The sequence below is a fragment of the Pseudonaja textilis genome, chromosome 1, assembly GCF_049901715.1.
Source record: "Pseudonaja textilis isolate UNSWEBS1 chromosome 1, rPseTex1.2, whole genome shotgun sequence".
In the NCBI taxonomy this organism is placed as follows: Eukaryota; Metazoa; Chordata; class Lepidosauria; order Squamata; family Elapidae; genus Pseudonaja; species Pseudonaja textilis.
In genome coordinates, this window is record NC_141990.1 from 177,609,619 (window position 1) to 177,632,589 (window position 22,971).

A 22,971-nucleotide genomic window follows, 5' to 3' on the forward strand; every position below is an offset into this window, starting at 1 on the left:
CACTTTATTTATTTTAAATAAGTTTAATTGTTAAATTGTCATACGGCAAGTTGTCCCGCAGCAAGTTAGCCATGGCGAGTTGGCTGCAGCAAATTGTCCCATTCCGTTCGTAGCATGAGTGGTATTTTATTTTCCACATTCTACCCAACATTCTATCTACATGGTACTCTGATCATGTTTAGTAGTACATTTAGCATTTCATTGGCACTCAAACTTTGAAAGGTTTTAGCAAGGTCTTGTCAGCCATCAGAGTGAACATTCATGTCTAAAACAAAAGAAAATCTTATAATCTTTATTCCAAGTTGGACATGGTTATCTAAACATGCCAACTTTACTTCATGGGAGTAATTGTTATATTAATATTTAAGAGCCCAAACTTTTTAGGACTCTCATCTAGAGTTTCAGATAAATACACAAAATTAAAAGGGTTTTTTCCTTTATTCAAACATAACTTAAAGCAATTAACTAATTAGAAGGAAAAGGCATATGCAAAAAAACAATGGTAGTTTCCTTCCTTAAATTGTTACTTAAATGATAGTCAAACAGTAAATAATGATTTAAAAACTGGCTACTGTGGATAATGAATAAGGGACAGAATGGATTTAGCCTACTTAGAGATTCTCCATATCTTTTTCTGAGAAGGTCTTATGGACACTGCTGGCTATTACCTCTTCAAGAGCAGAAATAGGGAAATGAAGAGATTACTTGCCAAGCCAGTCTGCAACATGTAAAATTGCTCAGTATCATTATTTACCTAGTATTTTTTTAAAAAAAGTATCTTATTAATTCCAATAGAGACAACATCATGGATAAAATCTATGTGATTGCTAAGTCACCAATGACTTTATGGCATAATCATAATAAGACCATGTGTGATGATACATCACTTGCTATAGTATAGCTTTTACAAAATCTAATACGAAATCAGTCTGACATTTACTATACAATTGTTTGGGCCCTCCCCACTAATGAAGTAATATTATGTAGAATATATATGCGTGTATAAATGTATTAGAACTGAAGGCACTCTGGCTCTAAAGAAGTCACATTACTTTCTACTACTTGCCAGAATAATTATCAATTTGGCATGTGCTTATTGAATATTGTTGAAAAAATAATTGCTACAAAATATTCTGTTCCAAAGGGGAACTGCACTATAAAGTATCTGAAATGCGTAATTTCAAACCATTAGGGGTGACATTTTTGCTATAATGGATTATACCCAAACAAAATGATAGCTTTCTCGATATAAAAGTGCCTTGCTTCTTTCAATTCTGTACTGAAAATATATTCTATTCTAGGAATGTATTTACTTAGAGAAAATCACATACAGTTTAGTTTAAGAACAGCAGTTCTTTGCTATTATTGTATTATAATTTCCTTTTGAACAGTTAATTATGTTGCCTGAATAACCAAGAGGACAAAGGCTGTGCTTTCTTCAAATTTAATACTAAATTAATATATTATTCCCACATTTTCAGTAGTCACCTTTCTCCATATAGACAAGCTGCCACACTTGTTATATATTGCATTTTTGCTTTCCATTTGTCTATTCTCCCTATTGTCCTCTTGATAACTGATAATCAAGAGAAATAAACTCTCCAGTGTTTTTAGTACACTTTCATAAGGACTTTGCTAATAACTTGCAAAATCATCGTAATTTCATTTTTTTTTCTTGCAAATATTAAATGTACTTTTTTTGTATGTTCTTTTATAAAACCTACCTCTGTGCAGGTCTTTGGTCTGCGTTTAGTATGCTCAACCAAGTAAAATTGTAAAATAACTAGTCTTACTTCAACAAGATGTGAGATGCCTTTGGAAAAAAACCTTTGATAGACACATAACGTCCTGATAGGGTTCAGGCTCATGCTGAGTAACTAAATCCCCTTTATGTAAACAGAGAAGTTAAGCACCAATATTTCTCTTTTTCTTTTTTCTAAGATACCTTACCACACGGGTATCAAACTCGCAGCGCCACATTGCCGTTACGTAATGTTTCACAATGTTTTTTTTCCCTTTGCAGAGTTGGGGTGGACATGGCCTGCGCGTGATGCATCTGGCCCGCAGGCCACCAGTTTGACACCCCTGCTGTTTAGCTCAATAGGAATTATATAGCTAAAACCCTCTTCTGACACACTGACACAAACATTCCCTCCCCTCATGGCTATTTGGTTGAGGGAGGACTGATTTTGCTTTTAAGAATATTTATACTTTGTCCTGTTGCATTGTTATATTCCTGTAGTGTAGATACTGAAATGGAACTTAACGGAATACTGAATTACATACTAGCCCTAGATGTTATTTTGATGTTATTATCCCCTTTGATGTTATTGTGGTTCTATTTACAACTAAAGGCAAAAAGTTACCTCAGTCAGGATTAGCTGTATGTATGATGACTTTTAAAATCACAACTGCTCTCATATGAATGTTGCTTTATTTGTGCTAGCACCAAAACATGAGATGCCTCACGGGCATGTTGGGAAGCCAAGCCCTGCAATTCATGGCTCATCGCTTTCTATGAACGGGATGTCACTGTATTTACTTTCATTGATTGCCCATTGCTTCACAGCTTGATCCAGAATCTCAAGGGAAAGACGGTGAGCAAAGTCCAGCACTGCAGTGTTTGTTGAAGATGGCATTCCAGAGTTTGCCTGAATAAGGGAAGATTTTTCAAGGTTACATCCATTATCGTATTTGCCAACTTCCCTGCTTCCATCATCTAGAATAGTGTGCGGGAAGGGGCTTTTGGATTTTATACATCCCATGGTACGGACTGCTATTCAATTTAGCTGCACAGTCAGCCTTGATGTATTGTCCTTTAGAAGGGTACAGAATGCCACTTTCTTGCAAGTAGAGATGAGAGTATGCACTTCTCCCAATATCTGTGGGTAAAAAATTAACATTGCAGGGTTTAGAATATTACTTCTTCCATTGATTTTTGTGTTCAGTACATTTAAAAGAAGATTTGTTTTAAAAGAAAAATCCAGGAGGAAGGAAATCTGGGGAGCTTCTTTTTGTTTTGGCCCTAAATGGAACTGGTTGTTCCATAAACTCAAGTTCTAGATTCCCAGTTCTGAGTTCTTGTCAGCATCTTATCTACCATATCCTCAAAAATCGTACCTTCCTCCCATTTATCGTGAACTGGGCTTGAAATAATAACCTTACCAATAGCCCCATCTTACAGTTCGAATTGGTTTTGGATGTTCGATATTTAATTATCAAAAAAAGTAGCTGCAGCATACTAGAAGAGCAATCCCTCATTCAAGATTACATTGGAGAAAACTCAGTAAATCAAACTGAGTTATTACATTTTCGAAGTCATGGTAAGATAAAGAAGAGAAATCAAGAATGTGAGCTTCCAGACAGATTATTTAAAGATAACTCAGCAAACATTGGATATTATGTTAAATTAACATTATAGCCATTACTTCCTATACTTTATTATTAACTACTTCTTAAGAAAAGTCAATAGGCTGTTGGCAAAATATTACAGCAGCTACAAAGATAGGAAGAAAAAAAATTATAGATGCATGAAAGTACATTCCAATTCACGTTAGTAATTTTTGAATACAACATCCTTCTATTATAAAACCTCAGGAAAGCATTTGTGACCTCTTCTGAAGAACTGCCTCTGTCTACTGCTTTGCCGTATCCCTCCACTCAATTATTTAAAAAGCTTACATTGACCCACGTGATCTTTTACGAGATGCAGCAGCAGATGTGAATTTCCTTGAATACTGGCAGACTTGCAGCAGAAATTCATTGCACTATGGGAGTAGACCTTGAATCTAACAATAGTCAACCCAACACTAGAAAATATATCGAAAGCAGAATGGTTTGTGTTAAATTGCTCATGAAGACACAACGTTGTTTAAAACACTATGATGCTATGTGGAGCACATGGAAACCTGTTCTGCATATTTCAAAGTGTTAACATACACACGCGTATTATAAGCCCATACTCAGCTGGGCCCTAAGCAGCAATTAGTACTGATACTCACTGCAATATTGTTCAGATTCATTAAGATAACTTTATACTATATATAGAAATGTGGTATTATTCTAGCTCATAAAACCCTTATGACCATGTAGCACTTAGACCAATCACAGGTGAAGAGGTGAAAAGCCCCTCCCCCATCAAGCAGCTACCACTGATAACATAGATTTTAAACTGAGAAGTAACAGCCTGAGTTTTCTGGGCAGGACTGCATAGCTTTTCTTGTGTACTCAAAATTAAAATTTTAAAATTAGCTTCCCCTTGTTTATTGAATATATGCTTCTTCTAAACCCGGGGTATCAAACTTGCGTTGTCACGGCATCGTCATGTGACATATCGTGACTTTTTCCCCATTCGCTAAACCAGGCGTGGGCGTGGCCAGCACGTGACACATCTGGCCTGCAGGCTATGAGTTTAACAGCCCTGTTCTAAACATTAACAATTTAAGGTTGCAAGAATTGCCGAATTTTCTAGATTAAATAGCTGCATCAAATTGAATTGTGGTTGTCTATAATGTTGTACAACCTATAAACCACCCCCAAACGATACAGTGTCAACTCATCTTTAAATCTACATAAAGATGTAAGTACACTGCTCAAAAAAATAAAGGGAACACTTAAACAACACAATGTAACTCCAAGTCAATCACACTTCTGTGAAATCAAACTGTCCACTTAGGTAGCAACACTGATTGACAATCAAATTCAAATGCTCTTGTGCAAATGGAATAGACAACAGGTGGAAAGCATAGGCAGTTAGCAAGGCATCCCCAATAAAGGAGTGGTTCTGCAGGTGGTGACCACAGACCACTTCTCAGTTCCTAGGCTTTCTGGCTGATGGTTTGGTCACTTAGGAATGCTGGCAGTGCTTTCACTCTAGTGGTAGCATGAGACGGCGTCTACAACCCATACAAGTGACTCAGGTAGTGCAGCTCATCCAGGATGGCACATCAATGCAAGCTGTGGCAAGAAGGTTTGCTGTGTCTGTTAGCGTAGTGTCCAGAGCATGGAGGCGCTACTAGGAGACAGGCCAGTCCATCAGGAGATGTGGAGGAGGCTGTAGGAGGGCAACAACCCAGCATCAGGACCGCTACCTCCACCTTTGTGCAAGGAGGGACAGGAGGAGCACTGCCAGAGCCCTGCAAAATGACCTCCAGTGGACCACAAATGTGCATGTGGCTGCTCAAAAGGTCAGAAACAGACTCCATGAGGGTGATATGGGGGCCCGACGTCCACAGGTGGGGGTTGTGCTTACAGCCCAACACCGTGCAGGACATTTGGCATTTGCCAGAGAATATCAAGATTGGCAAATTCACCACTGGTGCCCTGTGCTCTTCACAGATGAAATCAGGTTCACACTGAGCACATGTGACAGACGTGATAGGGTCTGGAGACGCCGTGGAGAACATTCTGTTGCCTGCAACATCCTCCAGCATGACCGGTTTGGCAGTGGGTCAGTAATGGTGTGGGTGGCATTTCTTTAGAGGGCCGCACAGCCCTCCATGTGCTTGCCAGAGGTAGCCTGACTGCCATTTAGGTACCGAGATGAGATCCTCAGACCCCTTGTGAGACCATATGCTGGTGCAGTTGGCCCTGGGTTACTCCTAATGCAAGACAATGCTAGACCTCATGTAGCTGGAGTGTGTCAGCAGTTCCTGGAAGACAAAAGCATTGATGCTATGGACTGGTCCGCCTGTTCCCCAGCCCTGAATCCAATTGAGCACATCTGGGACATCATGTCTCACTCCATCCACCAATGCCACGTTGCACCACAGACTGTCCAGAAGTTGGGGGATGCTTTAGTCCAGATGTGGGAGGAGATCCCTCAGGAGACCATCCGCCACCTCATCAGGAGCGTGCCCAGACATTGTAGGGAGGTCATACAGGCACGTGGAGGCCACACACACTATTGAGCCTCATTTTGACTTGTTTTAAGGACATTACATCAAAGTTGGATCAGCTTGTAGTGTTTTTTTCCACTTTAATTTTGAGTGTAACTCCAAATCCAGACCCCCATGGGTTGCTAAATTTGATTTCCATTAATAATTTTTGTATGATTTTGTTGTCAGCACATTCAACTATGTAATGAGCAAAGTATTTAATAAGAATATTTCATTCATTCAGATCTAGGATGTCTTATTTTTGTGTTCCCTTTATTTTTTTGAGCAGTATATTAACGTTCAGTTTAAGGAGAGCAGAAAGGAATAGTTTAGCCTCTAAGAGTACTTTCAGAAACTTGATGAAACTTGAATTATGCAATAATTCATTATTATTTCATTCAATTTATAAAGCCAGCGACCACATGGGATTGACTTGAGTGATATGCAAAGATTAAAACAAAACAAAGTCAGCAAACCAAATAACAAGTGTCTGATTCCAATTACAGAAAAGAACATTACAAATCAATCAACAGAGCTTGCTCAATTTCCTGGCACAAGTACCTGGAGGAATAGCCAGCTCTTTAAATATTACTAATGGTTTTGAACTAGACTTAATATATTTTTTCAAAAATATGTTTAACATTGAATTCTTGTCAGCCACAGCCCTCCATCTTTTAATGTTAATACTTACCTCAAAAAATATTATAATTTGTTAATCCCTACTTCTTCAGAAGATCTAAAATGATCCATTACAACCTTCTCCAGCCTAGTGCCTCTCAAATTCATTTTGAGTCCAAATCTAAGAATTTGCACCTGGGGAAAGGCTAGTGGCGAGGCTAACATTATATGTATTATTAGCTTTGATTATTGCATATGTCACTAAGCATTATCATTGGATGCTCACTTAATGTTCTAGGCAGACAAATAGGAAGTTGAAAGCAACAGGTAAACTATTAGTAAATAAATATATTTAAATTCTAAAGGACATTCTGGCTTCAGATTTCACTAGATGAAATTACTTTTACTATTCTCAACTATGATATCCTTCTAAATCAGGGGTCCCCAACCCCCGGTCCCTGGACCGGCACTGGACCACAGCACGGCAGAACCCAGGCTATGCAAACAAGTGAAGCCCCATCTGCAGGCTGCACGCGAAACTGTGCCCCCTCCAGTGCATGGAAAAACCTCTCTCCACAGACCGGGTCCCTGGTGCCCAAAAGTTTGGAGGCTGCTATTCTAAATTATCTGGCAGAACTGGATTTGGAAGGAACTGTTCTGCAATGATTTTCATCTTTGTTGTCAGGCCTGGTCCAGAAGGTGGAGCAAAGGATTATTTTTCAAAACCTATATACTGTCTACTGGTGTTCCTTAGGGCTCTACCTTGTTTCTCATGGTGCTCAATATTCACAGAGAGCTTTTTGGACCATACTACTGGGAAAACACAACTGGTGAACTGGAAAAGGGGGTTATCAATATGCTGAGGAGAGTTATTTCTTCTGCAACTTATTATCTACTTTCAAGGAATGAGTTTGATAATGAGCTCCATGAGGGAGATGAGACTGAAATTAAATCAAAAGAAAATAGAGGTGCTGTTCGCAGATATGCACTACTCTTGGGAAGGGAGCTTCAGATTCTTCTAGATAGGGCTTATCTTGTACTGAAGGGGTAGGGTTACAGTCTAGAACCATGATGGCGAACCTATGGCACGCATGCCACAGGTGGCACGCTGTGCCTCTCTATGGGCATGTGAGCCGTTGCCCCGGTTCAGCTCCACTGTGCGCACCTCCCACCGGCCAGCTGGTTGTCAAGTCTCTGCTGTGCACGTGTAGGATGCGTGCACGGGGGTCCACGCACATGCATGGGGACGGCATATATTGCATTTTGGGGGTTTGGAAGCGCATGCACATATTCACATGCATGCACTTTTGACACTCAGTCCAGAACAGGTTAGCCATCACTGGTCTTAATACTTTCGCTGCAAGTAGTGGCTTTGGCAAAAAGCTTAGTTGAATGTGCACAATTATGACTACTATAGCTATGATTGCTCCTAAATAAACCATCACATCTGGTGACAGTTATATACTAGATTATTACATCCCATCTTGACTTTTATAATGAACTTTATATGGGACTACTTTTGAAAAATGTCTAGAAATTATACCTGGTATAAAATGCAACTGCTAGTATTAACCAGTGTTAGGTAGAAGATTCACGCAGTGCCTACCCTGTAATAAATCTTGCTAGTTGCCAATTGCTTTTTGGCCTTTTGGCTAAGATCAAATGTAATGCACTAGTTGCCAACTGTTTACCAGGCATAATGTAAGGTGAAGGAATTAACTGGTAGAACTCTAAATAACTTTGGATACCATTCTTAGGCTCTTAGATATGAAAGAGAGGGCAATTGCCCACTTTATTGAGACTCATCTAACTTATATGGGGGATACTATCTCCCTTTGAGAGCTGAGTTTGATTTCCATTCTTTCCACTTTTAGAAAACCTGTAAGGATGTATCCAGGGGTGGGATTCAAATTTTTTAACAACCGGTTCTGTGGGCATGGCTTAGTTGGTGGGCGTGGCTTGGTGGTCATGTGACCAGGTGAATGTGGCTTGGTGGTCATGTTATTGGCTGGCCGTGGCCAACTCAACATCACTCACATTGAGGAATGCATCTCCTCGCCTGGCCTCTCACGACTGTGGGGATGCTGCAACAGTTGTACGTGTGAAAAACGGTCATAAGTCACTTTTTTCAGTGCCATTGTAACTTTGAATGGTCACTCCACACAAGCAAAGGACCAGCAAAGGAGGGGGAAAAAACTCCAGAGACATTCCTGAGACAGGAAGTCCAGTCCTGCCAAGAATGTAATAAGGGTTAACGGAGAGGCAGTTTCTGTAAGCAACACCAGAATGTTTCCTTCCTGCCTTCCTTACAGGATTAGGCCAGTAATTTCTTCTAACAACTGGTTCTCTGAACTGCTTAGAATGTTAACAACCGGTTCTAGCGAATAGGTGCGAATTGGTAGAATCCCACCCCTGGATGTATCTCTTTCTCCCAGTCTTTCAAATGCTAAAGTGAATGATTGCCAATAAAATGTATATGCCTCTATTATTTTTGTCTCCCTGCATGTTTATACTAAATTCTAAAAGGTGTGGGGGGGGGGAGGGAGGGAGTGGGAGAGATCTACTATCATGGAATTAAGAAAATACTTGTGCATACCTTTTATCTGTAACTACAAGAGTTGATATTTGAAAATTCAGAGTACTTGAATCAGCAAAGCTCAACAATAGATATGTATGTTGCAGCAATGAACCAACAGAAAGCCACCACTTACTCTATTTGAATATTGCATAACCTCCCGATACTTTATCTAATTTGCTTAATTATGAACCATGCAGATTCAAAAATAATTTAGGGGCAATTCCTCTAAACAGCTTTTGAAGAGTTTTCTTCAAGAAAACTGCATGCTAAAATTGAAAACAGCGTATACAGGTAGTCCTTGACTTATAACCTTTCATTTAGTGACCATTCAAAGTTACAACGGCCCTGAAAACAGTGATTTATTGTTTTTCACAAAACCATTGCAGCATCCCCATGTTCATATGATCAAAATTCGGACATTTGGCAATGGACTCATTTATGACAGCTGCTGAAGTCATGAGATCACTTTTTGTGACCTCCTGACAAGCAAAATCAATGGGGTAGCCAGATTCACTTTGCAACTGTGTTATTAACTTGAAAACTGCAGGTTCACTTAACATTTGTGGCAAGAAATGTTGTAAAATGGGGCAAAACGTACTTAGCAACTATCTCACTTAGCAAACAGAAAGTTTGGACTCAATTGGTCGTAAGTTGGTATAACCTATTTAAAATAAAAGTAAGGATTGGTCTAGATATAATTCATACCTAGAAATGTAAGCTTTTTGTGGCATTATTAATTCTGATCCTGCTGTATTTATACAATAAATTCCAATGGTATGAGCATTTGTTACGTTGAGTACTATAATCCATTAGTGTTGCTATAATAAAAAAGTTAAACCAATTGACCATAGATCTCAAAGTATTGTTTATTTTGAAGAGTCTTAAAGACTAACTTTTGGTCCTGAGTAAAGATTATGCTAAGCAACTCTTCTTGATTTCTTAATAGATCATTATTTTGGCTAGGTTTACTCAGACATATGGAATTCGCTATGTAAACCAAGAAAAATAAATGAATTTAATCAAGCAACCCTCATCATAGATTGTTCTGAAAGTACCGATATATGAAAACTACTAAGGAAATGATGGGTCGGACAAAAAACACATGACATAATTTTTATACAGGGGCTCTCAGGGACATCCCTTATCAATTATGGAGGAGTTCATCAAATACAAAATTGTTGCTACAGTTCACTGAAGAGGAAATGCTTTAAAAACAGAAGATTAATTAGCACTGAAGTACATAATGTCAACTCTAAAAGACCAGAGAAATATTTTTGAGTTGACACAAAATATGTGTATTAATGCAAGCATTCTCTGCTGTCATTTATATAATACTTGGATTGGATGTATTCCAATGTATATATGTCTTTGACAATTAAAAAGGAAGTTACATCTGTAGGAAGATTGTACAGGATGAAAGTGCAAAAAAAAAATTGTATTCCTAGGCAATCTGAAAAATTACTTCTACTTTCCCATGGGGGAACTGTAGAACACTTGGTGTCAATCAAATGCATTCTTATGGCCAATTAGGGTAGACTATTGAGTCTCATGATAATTCTCATGAAGGATCCAAAGAGGGAAAGGAAATACATTAAGTAAATAAATCAAGATGAAATATCTGTGCCTTCTAGATGGTGCTGGATTTCCAACTCCCATTTAGTCAGCATAGTTAGCAATAAAGCTCCCAAGAAGATGGGAACTAGAACCTTAAACCTTTTAAGAAGTTGTGTTCTTTTTCTAGATTTGCATCAAAGACAAGGAAAAGGCAGGTTGCATTTAGGGAGGACAATAGGTGTTACAAATGCAACTACGACTGAAACATTTTTCTTTTCAAAATCAGATGCTTTATGGGCTGTGGCTATTCCACCATTAAGCAGACATTGTCAAACACGGATACAGGGATGTTTGCACGTATCTAATGACCTTGTTTTAGCCAACTGCAAAATGTTTCAATATGATCACGAAACACTGACTGTTGTTACTTTCCATCCCAGGACACGCTAGCTCAGGATGATAAGCAAATTTGCAAGCTTGCAAACTATCACATACTTTGTTCTTTGTTCTTTGTTTATGATCTTCTTCCATATAAGGTAAAACTCTGCTACCCCCTGTGTGCTCCCCCACCCGCTTGAAAGAGGATAATAAATGAGGTTTGTGCAGAGCACTCGGGGCAGCTGCCTGGGTCAATCCATCTGCCCCGGGTGTGATGTGCTCCCTCCTATGAAAACAATCGGATGTCTGGTGTCTGTTATTGGTATTCACCCTTGCGAGGGTCCCTCTAAACTTCTTCCCTGCGGGGAATTCCATAGGCAGTGAAAGAACGCAGACGGAACAACGGACCGGTCGCTCGCTGCGACAACTGGGGGCTCGTCCGGGATCCGTCTGCCTTTTGCTGTCTCAAAGGTGTGATCTCTGTCTAGAGGTGCATCTCCTTCACTTCCGTTCTTACGCACCTGGCAAAGGCATCGCGCAATCGTAAGTAATGGGCTCCTCACTTTCCAAAGTTTCGTCAAGTCATAGGGATGAACTTTATACTATAGTGAAGAAGGCTAATTCATTTCAAAAACTTAATGGCACCACTGTATATCCTCTTTCAAAAAAATCATTGACTAACTTATTGGCATATATAGAGGAACATTGTCCATCTTATCCTGAGAAGGGAACACTTCGACACTCTTCATGGCAGAAATTGGGGAAGTACCTACACGATATCCCCCGAGCCCCGCCTGAAATATTAACATCTTGGCGGTATTAAACACACACTATCCTCCAAAAGAGAATGCTGCACCTCCTACCTCTGAGATTCCCCCTCCCCCTTCCTCTTCTTCTTCCTCAACTAATCCTGCTAAATCTGGAGATCCTCTTGTGGCACAGGTGGAAACTCCCTCTCTTCCCCCACCTTACATCAATCCTGCGGAATCTTCTAATCTTTCTCCTTCTGCCCCTACCCCCTCCTCCTCTCCACTAATTCCTCGAGGAGGCCTTATTAGCAATCTCCTTTCCTCCCCTCTACCATTGGATGATTCTGAAACTCTTTCTGCCTTCCCTCTTGCCCTTCCCCCGGGAGGTGGCGGCAACCCTGTACATACTAACATTGAATTTAAGGTCTTGAAAAACATAAAAGATGCGGTAACTAATTATGGTCTGCATTCACCTTACACTAGAGGCATACTTGATTCCTTAGTTTCTGGTAATACTGTCATGTTGCTCTATGATTGGAAAATGTTGTTTTCTATGCTTATGACCCCAGCACAATATGTTGTGTGGCAGTCTGAGTATGAAAAATGTGTTGATGTAGAAATACGGCGAGGTTTGCTGGCAGCAGTCACGGAAGGCCATCTTAAAGGGACAGGGCAATTTGCCACTTTAGTTCAACAACAGACTTGTCCCCGCCGTGCTTTTGCCATCATTCATATGTGTGCAATGAATGCTTTAAAACGGGTGGATGATACAGACTCACAATCCACCCAAGCCTTTTTAAAAGTAATGCAGAATCCTGATGAATCCTATGCCTCTTTCATTAGTCGCTTGCAAACTGCATTGGATCGTCAGATTGACAACGCTACTGCTAAACAGGAATTACTCATGAAATTGGCTTTTTCTAATGCTAATCATGACTGTCAAAAGATTTTGCAACCTGTTGCTAACAAGCCAGGGGTTACTTTGGCTGAGTTTCTCCAGCTTTGTAGAATTGTTGGCACAACCTCTCATAAAATGGATGCGCTCGCAGCGGCTATTTCTTCTTCTTTACCTACCCCCGCTTCCTCTCCCAACGCTTTTGCTTTAACTCGTAATGGTAACTGTTTCAATTGTGGCAAGCCTGGACATTTTAAAAATCAGTGTGGATGCCGGGAGGAGGAGGGGCACCCCGCGGCCAAGCTAGGGGCCCTCCGCCTCCTGATTCTAAAAAACCAAAAACTATCTGTCCTCGCTGTCGTAAAGGCTTTCACTGGGCTTCGCAGTGTCGTAGTAACCCCCCCTCTGCTCAGCCTTCGGGAAACTAACTATGGGGCTTTCAGCTAGCCCCGCTACCAAGGCTGACCTCCCCACTACCACTTTCCCGGTAGTGTTATCTGAAGACCTTGTGTATGATGACCCTGGTGCTGTTGTAACGCTTCCTTTAACTGCAACTCTTTTAACACCCTTGCCTCCCTCATTGCCTATTCTGCTCATTCCCAATTCCACTCTCACTATAGAAGGTATTGTTGCTGCTCCTTACCTATATGACTCCTCTGCTCTCAATAATCTAGCTCTTGCTGCAATAGGGGATCACTGTTTTTCCTTTAAAAAGGAGACTGTGGTCGCTACGCTTATCTTAATGCCACTTACTGATCCGCCTTCCCTATTTGCATTACAGCAACCTGTGCACGCTTCTAAACCTACCCTGTCTGTTACCTTGAATGGTTACACTTTTGATGGCCTGATTGACACCGGTGCTGACGTTTCTGTCATCTGCTCTGCTGAGTGGCCACCTACTTGGTCTCTTACCGAGGCTGCCTCAGTGCAAGGCATAGGCGGAGCTCAAGCCGCTAAGGTCAGCTCTAATTGGCTCTCTGCTTCTACTCCACATTCAACTATAACAGCATATCTTAAGCCTTATGTTCTTCCCCTGCACTGCAATCTGTGGGGACGTGATTTGCTTTCTCAGTTTCATGCCTATATCCAGCTACCCTAGCACCTCTGTGTAAAGTCTTTGCTTTCTTTCAATATGTCTATTGCACCATTAACTCTCACATTGAAAACATCTTTGCCTGTATGGACTGATCAATGGCCTCTTACCAAAGAAAAATTAGAAGCATTGCACCTTCTTGTTCAGCAACAGCTTACGGAGGGGCATATTGAGCCATCTACAAGTCCTTACAACACTCCTGTTTTTGTTATCAAAAAGAAATCAGGCAAATGACGTTTATTACAGGATCTCAGGACTGTGAATATGATCTTGCAGCCCATGGGACCTCTGCAGTGTGGTTTGCCTAATCCTAACTTAATTCCTGTCGGATATGATCTTATCATTATAGATTTGAAGGACTGTTTTTTCTCCATACCTTTAGCACAAAAGGACAGGATCATTTTTGCCTTTACAGTACCCGAGCTCAACAACTCAAAACCTACGGCTCGGTACCAGTGGAAGGTCCTCCCGCAAGGCATGTTAAATTCACCAACTATGTGTCAATTTTTTGTTAACGAGGCCTTGCAGCCTTATAGGTCTCAATTTCCCACTTTTCTTGTTTATCATTATATGGATGACATCTTGATTGCTGCAGATGGGCCAGAAGGAACAGTTCAGAAAACCTTTCCAGTCCTTTTAACCACATTAGCAAAAGCAGGGTTACACATAGCACCTGAAAAAATCCAGTCTCATTATCCAATGCAGTATTTAGGTCACAAGGTATTAGCCTCCACGGCTTCTCCATCTATTCCCTCACTTACACTTCCTCAACCAACCACCTTGGTTCAGCTGCAACAATGCCTAGGGGTCATCAATTGGGCTAGACCTTATCTTGCATTGACCACACATATGTTGTCACCACTGTTTCAGGCACTAGTAGGATTAAAGCATCCAGCAGACAAAATTTATCTTTCAGAACAACACTTACACGCTTTGCACCAGGTAAATACAGCTTTAGCCACTAGATGGGTGGACCGTGCCCTCACTGATAGACCACCCTCCCTTACCATTCTCTCTACCCAACAGCTATTAACTGCGATAGTGATTCAAATTTCGGATGAAAAACGCCTCCACATTTTGGAATGGTTACACCTACCACACACTCCCAAGACATCTATAACCACTAGAGCAGCTCAGATGGCTTCCCTAATAGAGAAGGGGCGAAAACGAACCAAAGCCTTGATGGGAATGGATGTTTTTACACTATATATCCCTTTTAAGATTGCTCAATGGGAACCTCTCCTGCAAACCTCCATGGTATTGCAGGATGCATTGGAAGATTGGTGTAGTCAAGTGTCATGCCATCTTCCCCCTGATACTCGGCTACAAGTTTTGCGAACAGTGCCTTTTGTTCTGAAGTCACCTTTTGTTCAACAGCCCTTGAAAGAAGCCCCTACTGTGTTCACTGATGGCTCTAAGACTATTGGGGCCTGTGTGTGGTACATAGATGTTCAATGGAACAAACGCTTAACTGCCCCGCAGAAATCAGCACAACAGGCTGAATTGGCTGCTTTCTCATTGGCCTTGTCTCTTTTTCCACAGCAACCTTTAAATATCATATCTGATAGTATGTATGTCACTCAAATGGCTGTTTGCATGTTTGATGCCTATATCTCCCCTGTTACCCCTCCCTCTCTCATGACACTTTTTTTTACAGCTCCAAGCGCTACTGAAGGAAAGAAGTAAGCCCTTATTTGTGGCTCACATTAGAAGTCATCAACACTTGCCTGGATTTTTATCAGAAGGCAATCATATGGCCGATGAGGCCTGCAAAATCATGACCTCCTCCCCTTTTCCTCAACCACTTTCGGCTGGGGAGAGTCATGACTATTTCCATCAAAATAAGAAGGCCCTGGTACAGCAATTCGGGATTACGTACCAGGAAGCCACAGCAATAATCCAACAATGTCCCACATGTAGTCTCCAGGCTAGAGGTATCCCTGAGGGTGTTAATCCCAGGGGTATCCAAGATTGTGACACATGGCAGATGGACGTTACTCACTACCCTCCCTTTGCTCCCTGGAAATACATTCATGTGTTCGTAGACACTTATTCAGGGTTTATTATGGCAACATTGCAAAGAGGAGAGGCAACTAAAAATGTTATTAATCACTGTATTCGAACATTCGTAACGTTGGGATGTCCAAAAATTCTCAAAACGGTGTGGTCCTGCTTATGTCAGCTCTCCCTTTGCTGAGTTTTGTCATAAGTGGGCCATCACTCATAAATTCAGTATACCATTCAATAGCCAGGGTCAGGCTATTGTGGAAAGGGCAAACCAAACTCTGAAAAATGCCCTTGATCGGCAAACGGGAAAAAAGGGCTTAGGCCCCCCGAACCTCCCAGCGTTACAAAACATCTTGAACATTACACTCTATGCTCTTAACTTTCTTAACCTCACTGGCTCTCCTCCTTCTACGGCTGCTTCTCGCCATTTTACCAAGCCAGTGCCCCCCTCCTCTCGCCCTCTTGTCTATTTCAGGCAACTCCTGGATCCTGCGTGGAAAGGCCCTGCACAGCTCATCACGTGGGGAAAAGGATACGCTGCAGTACAACTTCCTGACAAAGTGCTTTGGGTTCCTGCTCGTTGTGTCCGCCCTTACCATGGGCCACCCAATGACCAAGACTCCTCTATCTCTCACCCTCTTGCTGACAATGATATTTCCAGTCTTTTCACTCTTTAATGCATCTCCGAGGGTTATCCTAGCCCCCCTTCACAGCACAGTAACCTTTACTTATGAAGACAATTCTCTTCCTGCCTGCAATTATGCCTTTCAGCATAATGACCGTCCTCTTCTGCCTGCTTCAGAAATCACTCTCTCATATTATTATTTCCCTTGCTTCATTTCTCTGACTATACAGGTAACTTCGCAAACAATTGGCTCCTATTCTTGTTTAGGCTTTTCTTTTAATCATACTTACCTCAATCATACTGTTCTCTTATTGTCTACCCCCTCTTCTGCTTTTCCTCCCCTATCCCCACCGCTTCTATCCTGGCTACAGCTGCTTGACTCCAACATCTCTCCTCTTTCGGAACGTCTGGAGAGACACCTTCACTGCTGCATTCCACCCTGAGATTCTGCTGCCTGCCTTTGGAGATCTACTCTTCCATCTTATTGGCCAGGCCGTTATAAGCCACCCTCGGACCGCAGACATCGCCTCATCCTCGATGGCACTTCTCACAAAACAACCACACTCATCCGGACGCATCGCCTCAGATACCCTGCGGTTCCGGGTCTCAGCTCCATTTCCAACGCCATGGAATGTGTCCAACGCTCTCCGGTAAAAAGGAAGGGAACTATTTGGAGGTGGTTTCGAAATGACACTCTGTTGACAGATGACACCCAATATTCCATCACTTCTCATTTTCGTGCTACAACCCTGGCCCTTCACCATGTGCGATTGGCTGACTATGGACATTACCAGTGTGAAATTACAAAAATGGTCAATGGATTTGCCACTTCCTCCCGATTGACTCTCACTTTGTATCAACAGCACGCTCCACACACCGCCCATCGTGTCCGTCGATCTCCTCGAGCAGTCTCCACGAATGCACATCAGCCACATACCTATACCTGGACTATCCTGGACTTTCAAGGACAAGTTCTTAATAGCACCACCAACTACACTCGGTGGCCATGGTTTCCCCCATTATCCATGGACTTTGCTGAAATGGGTACTGGGGTCGAGAAATTTGCTGACAAAAAACTGCAAGCTGATATATGGGACAAACAAGGCTCTTGCACTCCAAATCCTGCTCATAACTTTCCTTTGTACTTTTGTCCTGCTCACAGTACCGGCGAATCCCGCGCTGCTTGTGGTGGTCCAATCGATAGGTATTGTAAAAAATGGAACTGTGTGTCCACTGGCCACATTCGGTGGTCACCCCCTACCAAAGGAGATTATATCAACATTACCCGCACTCGTGGGCACCTTCCCTGCTCTCCGTGGCCATGTTGTGGCCAGAGACTGAACCCGCTCACCATTACCTTTACCGAAAAAGGGAAGACATTGACTCAACAACAATGGATGTCAGGGCTTACATGGGGGGGGACGGCAATGGGATGGTCATAGGGATGAAGGTAACATTTTCACTATTCGTTTAACAATGTCTTTGCCCACGTATGACATAGGTCCAAATCAAAATTTGAAGTCTGCCTTTTTACAAAAATCTGACACTCAGGCCAATCCATTAATTCAATTGGTTAATTCTTCTTTTGCATTGTTAAAAGCCACCCTTAATGACTCCTCCAAAACGGACCAATGCTGGCTCTGCCTATCTGACCTGCCACCCTTTTATGATGCAGTAGCCTCAGATGAACCCATTCGCAATTCCACCTCAGACAACGGATGCCGATGGAATACTTCTTCCATCACGGTTACTGACATAGTAGGTCAGGGATGCTGTTTGGGAAATATCCCTGCTAATTATTCCAAGTATTGTCATAATGTTTCATTAGGTCATCATTGCCAAGTCTATTTGACCAAAGAACGGTTAGCCATCACATCCTTTACCAGGCATGGTGGATATAACCCATTATATACCTCTTCTGGAAACAACATAACTGCTCACCTTCGGGGTCAGTATTTCATTCCGGGTAACAACTCTGTTTGGGCATGCTCCACGGGAGCCACAGCCTGTGTTCATGGGGACGTTCTCATTGCTCAAAAATCCTTTTGCATACAAGTAAAATTGCTCCCCAAGGTAACTTATTACCCAGGGCCGGAACTTGTTAATGTGTGAGAACCCCCAAAATGTCCACTTCGTCAAAAAAGAGAAATTGTCACAGCTCTCACATTGTCTGTGTTGTTGGGCCTTGGTGCTGCTGGCGCAGCAACTGGGGTCACAGCTCTGGCTGTTGGTCATCAACAAGTAGCAGCACTCAGTTTACAAGTAGATGAGGATCTCAAACATATTGAGACCTCGATCTCTGCACTCCAGGCCTCGCTCACTTCTCTGGGTGAGGTTGCCTTGCAGAATAGAAGAGGTCTTGATCTGCTATTTTTAAACAAAGGGGGATTATGTGTAGCCTTAAAAGAAGAATGCTGTTTTTATGCTGATCACTCAGGTATTGTCAAAGATTCAATGGCTGAATTACGCAAACGATTGAAGGATGGAGAAAATGAGCGACAGCAGAATCAAGCATGGTATCAAGGCATGTTCAATTATTCTCCATGGTTAACTACCTTGTTGTCTGCTGTAGCCGGTCCTCTGATATTGCTATGCCTTGCCTGTTTAATAGGTCCATGTGTTATGGGACGATTGCTAAAATTCTTACAAGGTCGCTTACAAGCAATTGATAATGAAATCAATAATACTCAAAAAACGGTCAGTTTTCTCACATCTGTTATTGTATCCAAGGATTCTGTTAAACAGCCTCTGCTGGAATGGTCTTCTGACGAAGAGTCAGAGAATGAAATAGATACAAATGCCTCCTATGCTCCCAAAGGAGCCTTATTGGATATGAGTGATGAAGAGTCAGAAGGTGAGTGTTCCTCCTCGTACGAACTGGTGCAGCAGGGTCTTAACAAACCGAAGGGTTTGTTGCCACCCTTAGAATCCATTTCAGAGGAAAAAGGACTTTACCTGGAGACAGCATCACAAAAATAATAAAAAAGGAGGAATTGTGGCTATTCCACCATTAAGCAGACATTGTCAAACACGGATACAGGGATGTTTGCACGTATCTAATGACCTTGTTTTAGCCAACTGCAAAATGTTTCAATATGATCACGAAACACTGACTGTTGTTACTTTCCATCCCAGGACACGCTAGCTCAGGATGATAAGCAAATTTGCAAGCTTGCAAACTATCACATACTTTGTTCTTTGTTCTTTGTTTATGATCTTCTTCCATATAAGGTAAAACTCTGCTACCCCCTGTGTGCTCCCCCACCCGCTTGAAAGAGGATAATAAATGAAGTTTGTGCAGAGCACTCGGGGCAGCTGCCTGGGTCAATCCATCTGCCCCGGGTGTGATGTGCTCCCTCCTATGAAAACAATCGGATGTCTGGTGTCTGTTATTGGTACTCACCCTTGCGAGGGTCCCTCTAAACTTCTTCCCTGCAGGGAATTCCATAGGCAGCGAAAGAACGCAGACGGAACAACGGACCGGTCGCTCGCTGCGACAGTGGGCAGCCAACCCACTTTATACTCAGTATACTCTATTCCAGGAGCTTTACTATTTGGAATCTCTCTCTAAATCTTTACTGAATAAACACACATTCAGAATTCTGTAATTAACACTGTATTTTTTCATGTAATCATGGTCTTACTCGAGAGAAGATACACACACACACACACACACACTTCTTAGACAACTATTTTCTTTCAGTGTAACTCACTAAAATCTTTTGATGATTTTCACAGTCATTTTTTAAAGTTTTTTATTTTAACAACAAACAAAACCACATAAAACATACAACATAAAACATAAAAACATCATAGATTTACAAACAGTGTATCGGTTGGTTTACCACTTTTTTTGTGTGCATCCGTTTCCTAAACGCTAATATAGTTATATTACATAATAACTCATATTATCAATCAACAATTGTATAACCTAGTATCATTACTGAGAAATCATTTAACTATAATTTTATTAATTCATACTTTAACGAGATAACTATAATTTACTTAATTTATTTTGCAACAAATCATAAGATCATACCAAATCTATCTTAATAAGGTTTTATAAAAATAATATCAAAGAAAATTTTATCCTAAATCTAAATATTCTATTATTGTGTTTTATTATCTAACCATTGATAAAAAAGATCCCAAACTTCATAAAATTGTTTATCTTCTTGTTCTCTAATTTCAAATGTCAACTTACTCATTTCAGCACAATCCAATATTTTCTTGATAGTTTCTTCCTCTGATGGAATTTTCTCACTCTTCCAGTTTTTAGCAAATACAATCCTAGCCGCTGTTAATATATTTACAATCAAATACTTCAAATTTTTATTATATATATCAGGTAAGATTCCCAATAAAAAATCTCTGGTTTCAAGTCTATATATTTCTTTATCATTTTTTCCAACCATATGCGAATTTTAGTCCAATATTTTCTAGCATCCTCACAAGTCCACCACATATGGTAATATGAGCCAGGTATCTGATGACATTTCCAGCACTTTTCAGATTTGTTCTTGAACATTCTTGCTATTCTTGTCAGGGGGATTTTCACAGTCATTTTAAGAAGCCAATGCATTATAATGGCTAATTGTATCTTTTCAAAATACTTGCTATCCAACATTGTTTGTAATGCTGGCTATGGAAGCTAATATTCAACTTCTAAACAAACTTTGGTACAAATAAAGTTGTTCCTATGCTGCAGGAAAAATACTATTGAGCCATGAGGGTACATGGCACAGATGACAGTTACTGAAATAGCTTGACATGTCTACGTTTCCCTAAATCATTTTGATTGATTTTGATTACGAGAGAAGTTATTTAAGCATTACATGCACAGTAAACACATACATTATGCCTATCACATGGTAGTTTTTAGCACTTTTAGAGTTGGCAGGGGAATAGTAAATAGTAATCAATGTAATGATGTCAGAGTTCATTTTTATTATAAAAAATAATTGATAGGCAGGGCTTATTTATTTATTTAGGATGTGGCATATCATACACGGACTAGCAATATATATTAACATTTACTTAATTAGTAAATTGGCAGGGTGAAATAGAATTAAGAGAAACCATATACGCCTTATTTCTGGCATTAATTTATGAACACTGCATGTTTAATTAGCTCAACAGGTCAAATAAAATAGTATCCTATCTTTTCTTAATACTTCAAAAATGTACTTCTAATTTTAATTCTCCCATTTAACACATTACAATTTTCCATTGATAGGGTATTTGTAATCTGTCTTTCACATAACTTGCAAATGCATAACCAACTCTTTTGCCCCTCCCTACCATCCCTACATCAATCTCGTTATTTTACGCATCTGATGAAGTGAGCTACAGTTCATGAATACCTTAAAATAAAAATTGATTAATCAGAAAAGGTGTTACCAGATACCTGATTTTTTTGTCACAGAAAATAAGCCTCCACCCCACCCCATATTTCAAATGAACTATTTCTTATATCCCAGCTTTAAAAGAATTATCTCTTTGCAATTAATCATTAAAAAACCCCTCCAAAACTAGAAGTGTGTTTCAATATTCATTTGTACCAACTCTGTATTATCCTGTATTGTAAAATAATTAATAGGAATTCCTCCTCTTTTACAATGTATTATTATATAACGCTATTTAAGAACACATTGATATTCTTAATAGTTACATTTCTAGTTAATTTTAGACCATAGTTAACTTGGATAACTAGTTTATATAAACTAAGTTTGGTTTAAAATCTACAATAATTAATGAGATTTTAATTTTGTATCCTGGAAACAAAATGGAAAGTTACAGAACAACCCATGAACTGAATCTTTAAACTTTCTTTTCTTACATGCAAAGTGAACAGAGGAGCATGTAAAATAAAGTCTTTTTCAAATAAAGCTCAATTTTGTTGATTTCATGGATATGTCCACACAATTGTATTGACAATAAGAAAGAAAAGTGTCTTCCTACTTGTTATTCCCCTTTTTTTCAGAATGTTTTTCTAACTTTGGACTAGTTTAGAGTTCTGGAATATCATGGTGGTACCTCCAAATAATAGCCAGATCTAATCCTATTTAGCTTTTCAAGTCAGTTAAGGTCAATTATGGCTTGTCACCTAGCTGGGTCATGATTACACTAAGAGCTTCTAAGACTTTGAGAAAACCTGGTGTAGAAACTTCATGTTAGTTCTCTTACTTCTCGCAACTGCCAATCTCAGCACAAACTTTTACTCCACTATTTTACCCGTCCATTTAAATCAAATGGATACTAAATTAGAGTATATAGGAAATCCATAATAACTTCAGATTATATTCTAAACACATAATAATTTAAATCTTTACTATCTTAAATGAAACCTAAGAAGACACATGATTATTTACAACACGGGTGCATCACATGACATATTGTGACTTTTTTGCCTTTGCGGAGCTGGGGTGGGTGTGGCCTGTGCATGACGCATCCAGCCCGTGGACTGCCAGTTTGACATCCCTGAGTTTCAATATTCAACCACACTTTGGTCTAGGATCTTTCTTTGTATGATTTCAGAACTGGCCTCATTCCCAGCCTCAGGTTCTATCTATTAAAATCCACGAATTAAGCTAATGTA

At 40.4% G+C, this 22,971-nt stretch overlaps 1 protein-coding gene across 13 annotated transcripts in view; it reads right to left on the minus strand.

The window, feature by feature from the left end:
* Positions 1 to 22,971, minus strand: part of AKAP19 (A-kinase anchoring protein 19) — an 81,568-nt gene that overhangs the window by 48,705 nt on the left and 9,892 nt on the right. For 5 of the 13 annotated variants that reach the window (XM_087919795.1, XM_087919792.1, XM_087919796.1 and 2 more), the window contains one exon: positions 2,416 to 2,882. The exons of 6 other annotated variants lie outside the window; for them this stretch is intronic. In XM_087919795.1, coding sequence (XP_087775921.1) covers positions 2,499 to 2,765 — 267 coding nt within the window. In that variant the 5' untranslated portion in view covers positions 2,766 to 2,882 and the 3' untranslated portion in view covers positions 2,416 to 2,498. Of the gene's footprint in view, positions 1 to 2,366; positions 2,883 to 22,971 lie in introns of those variants that run through there. 2 more of the 13 variants (XR_015740713.1, XR_015740714.1) reach the window with 1 other exon arrangement.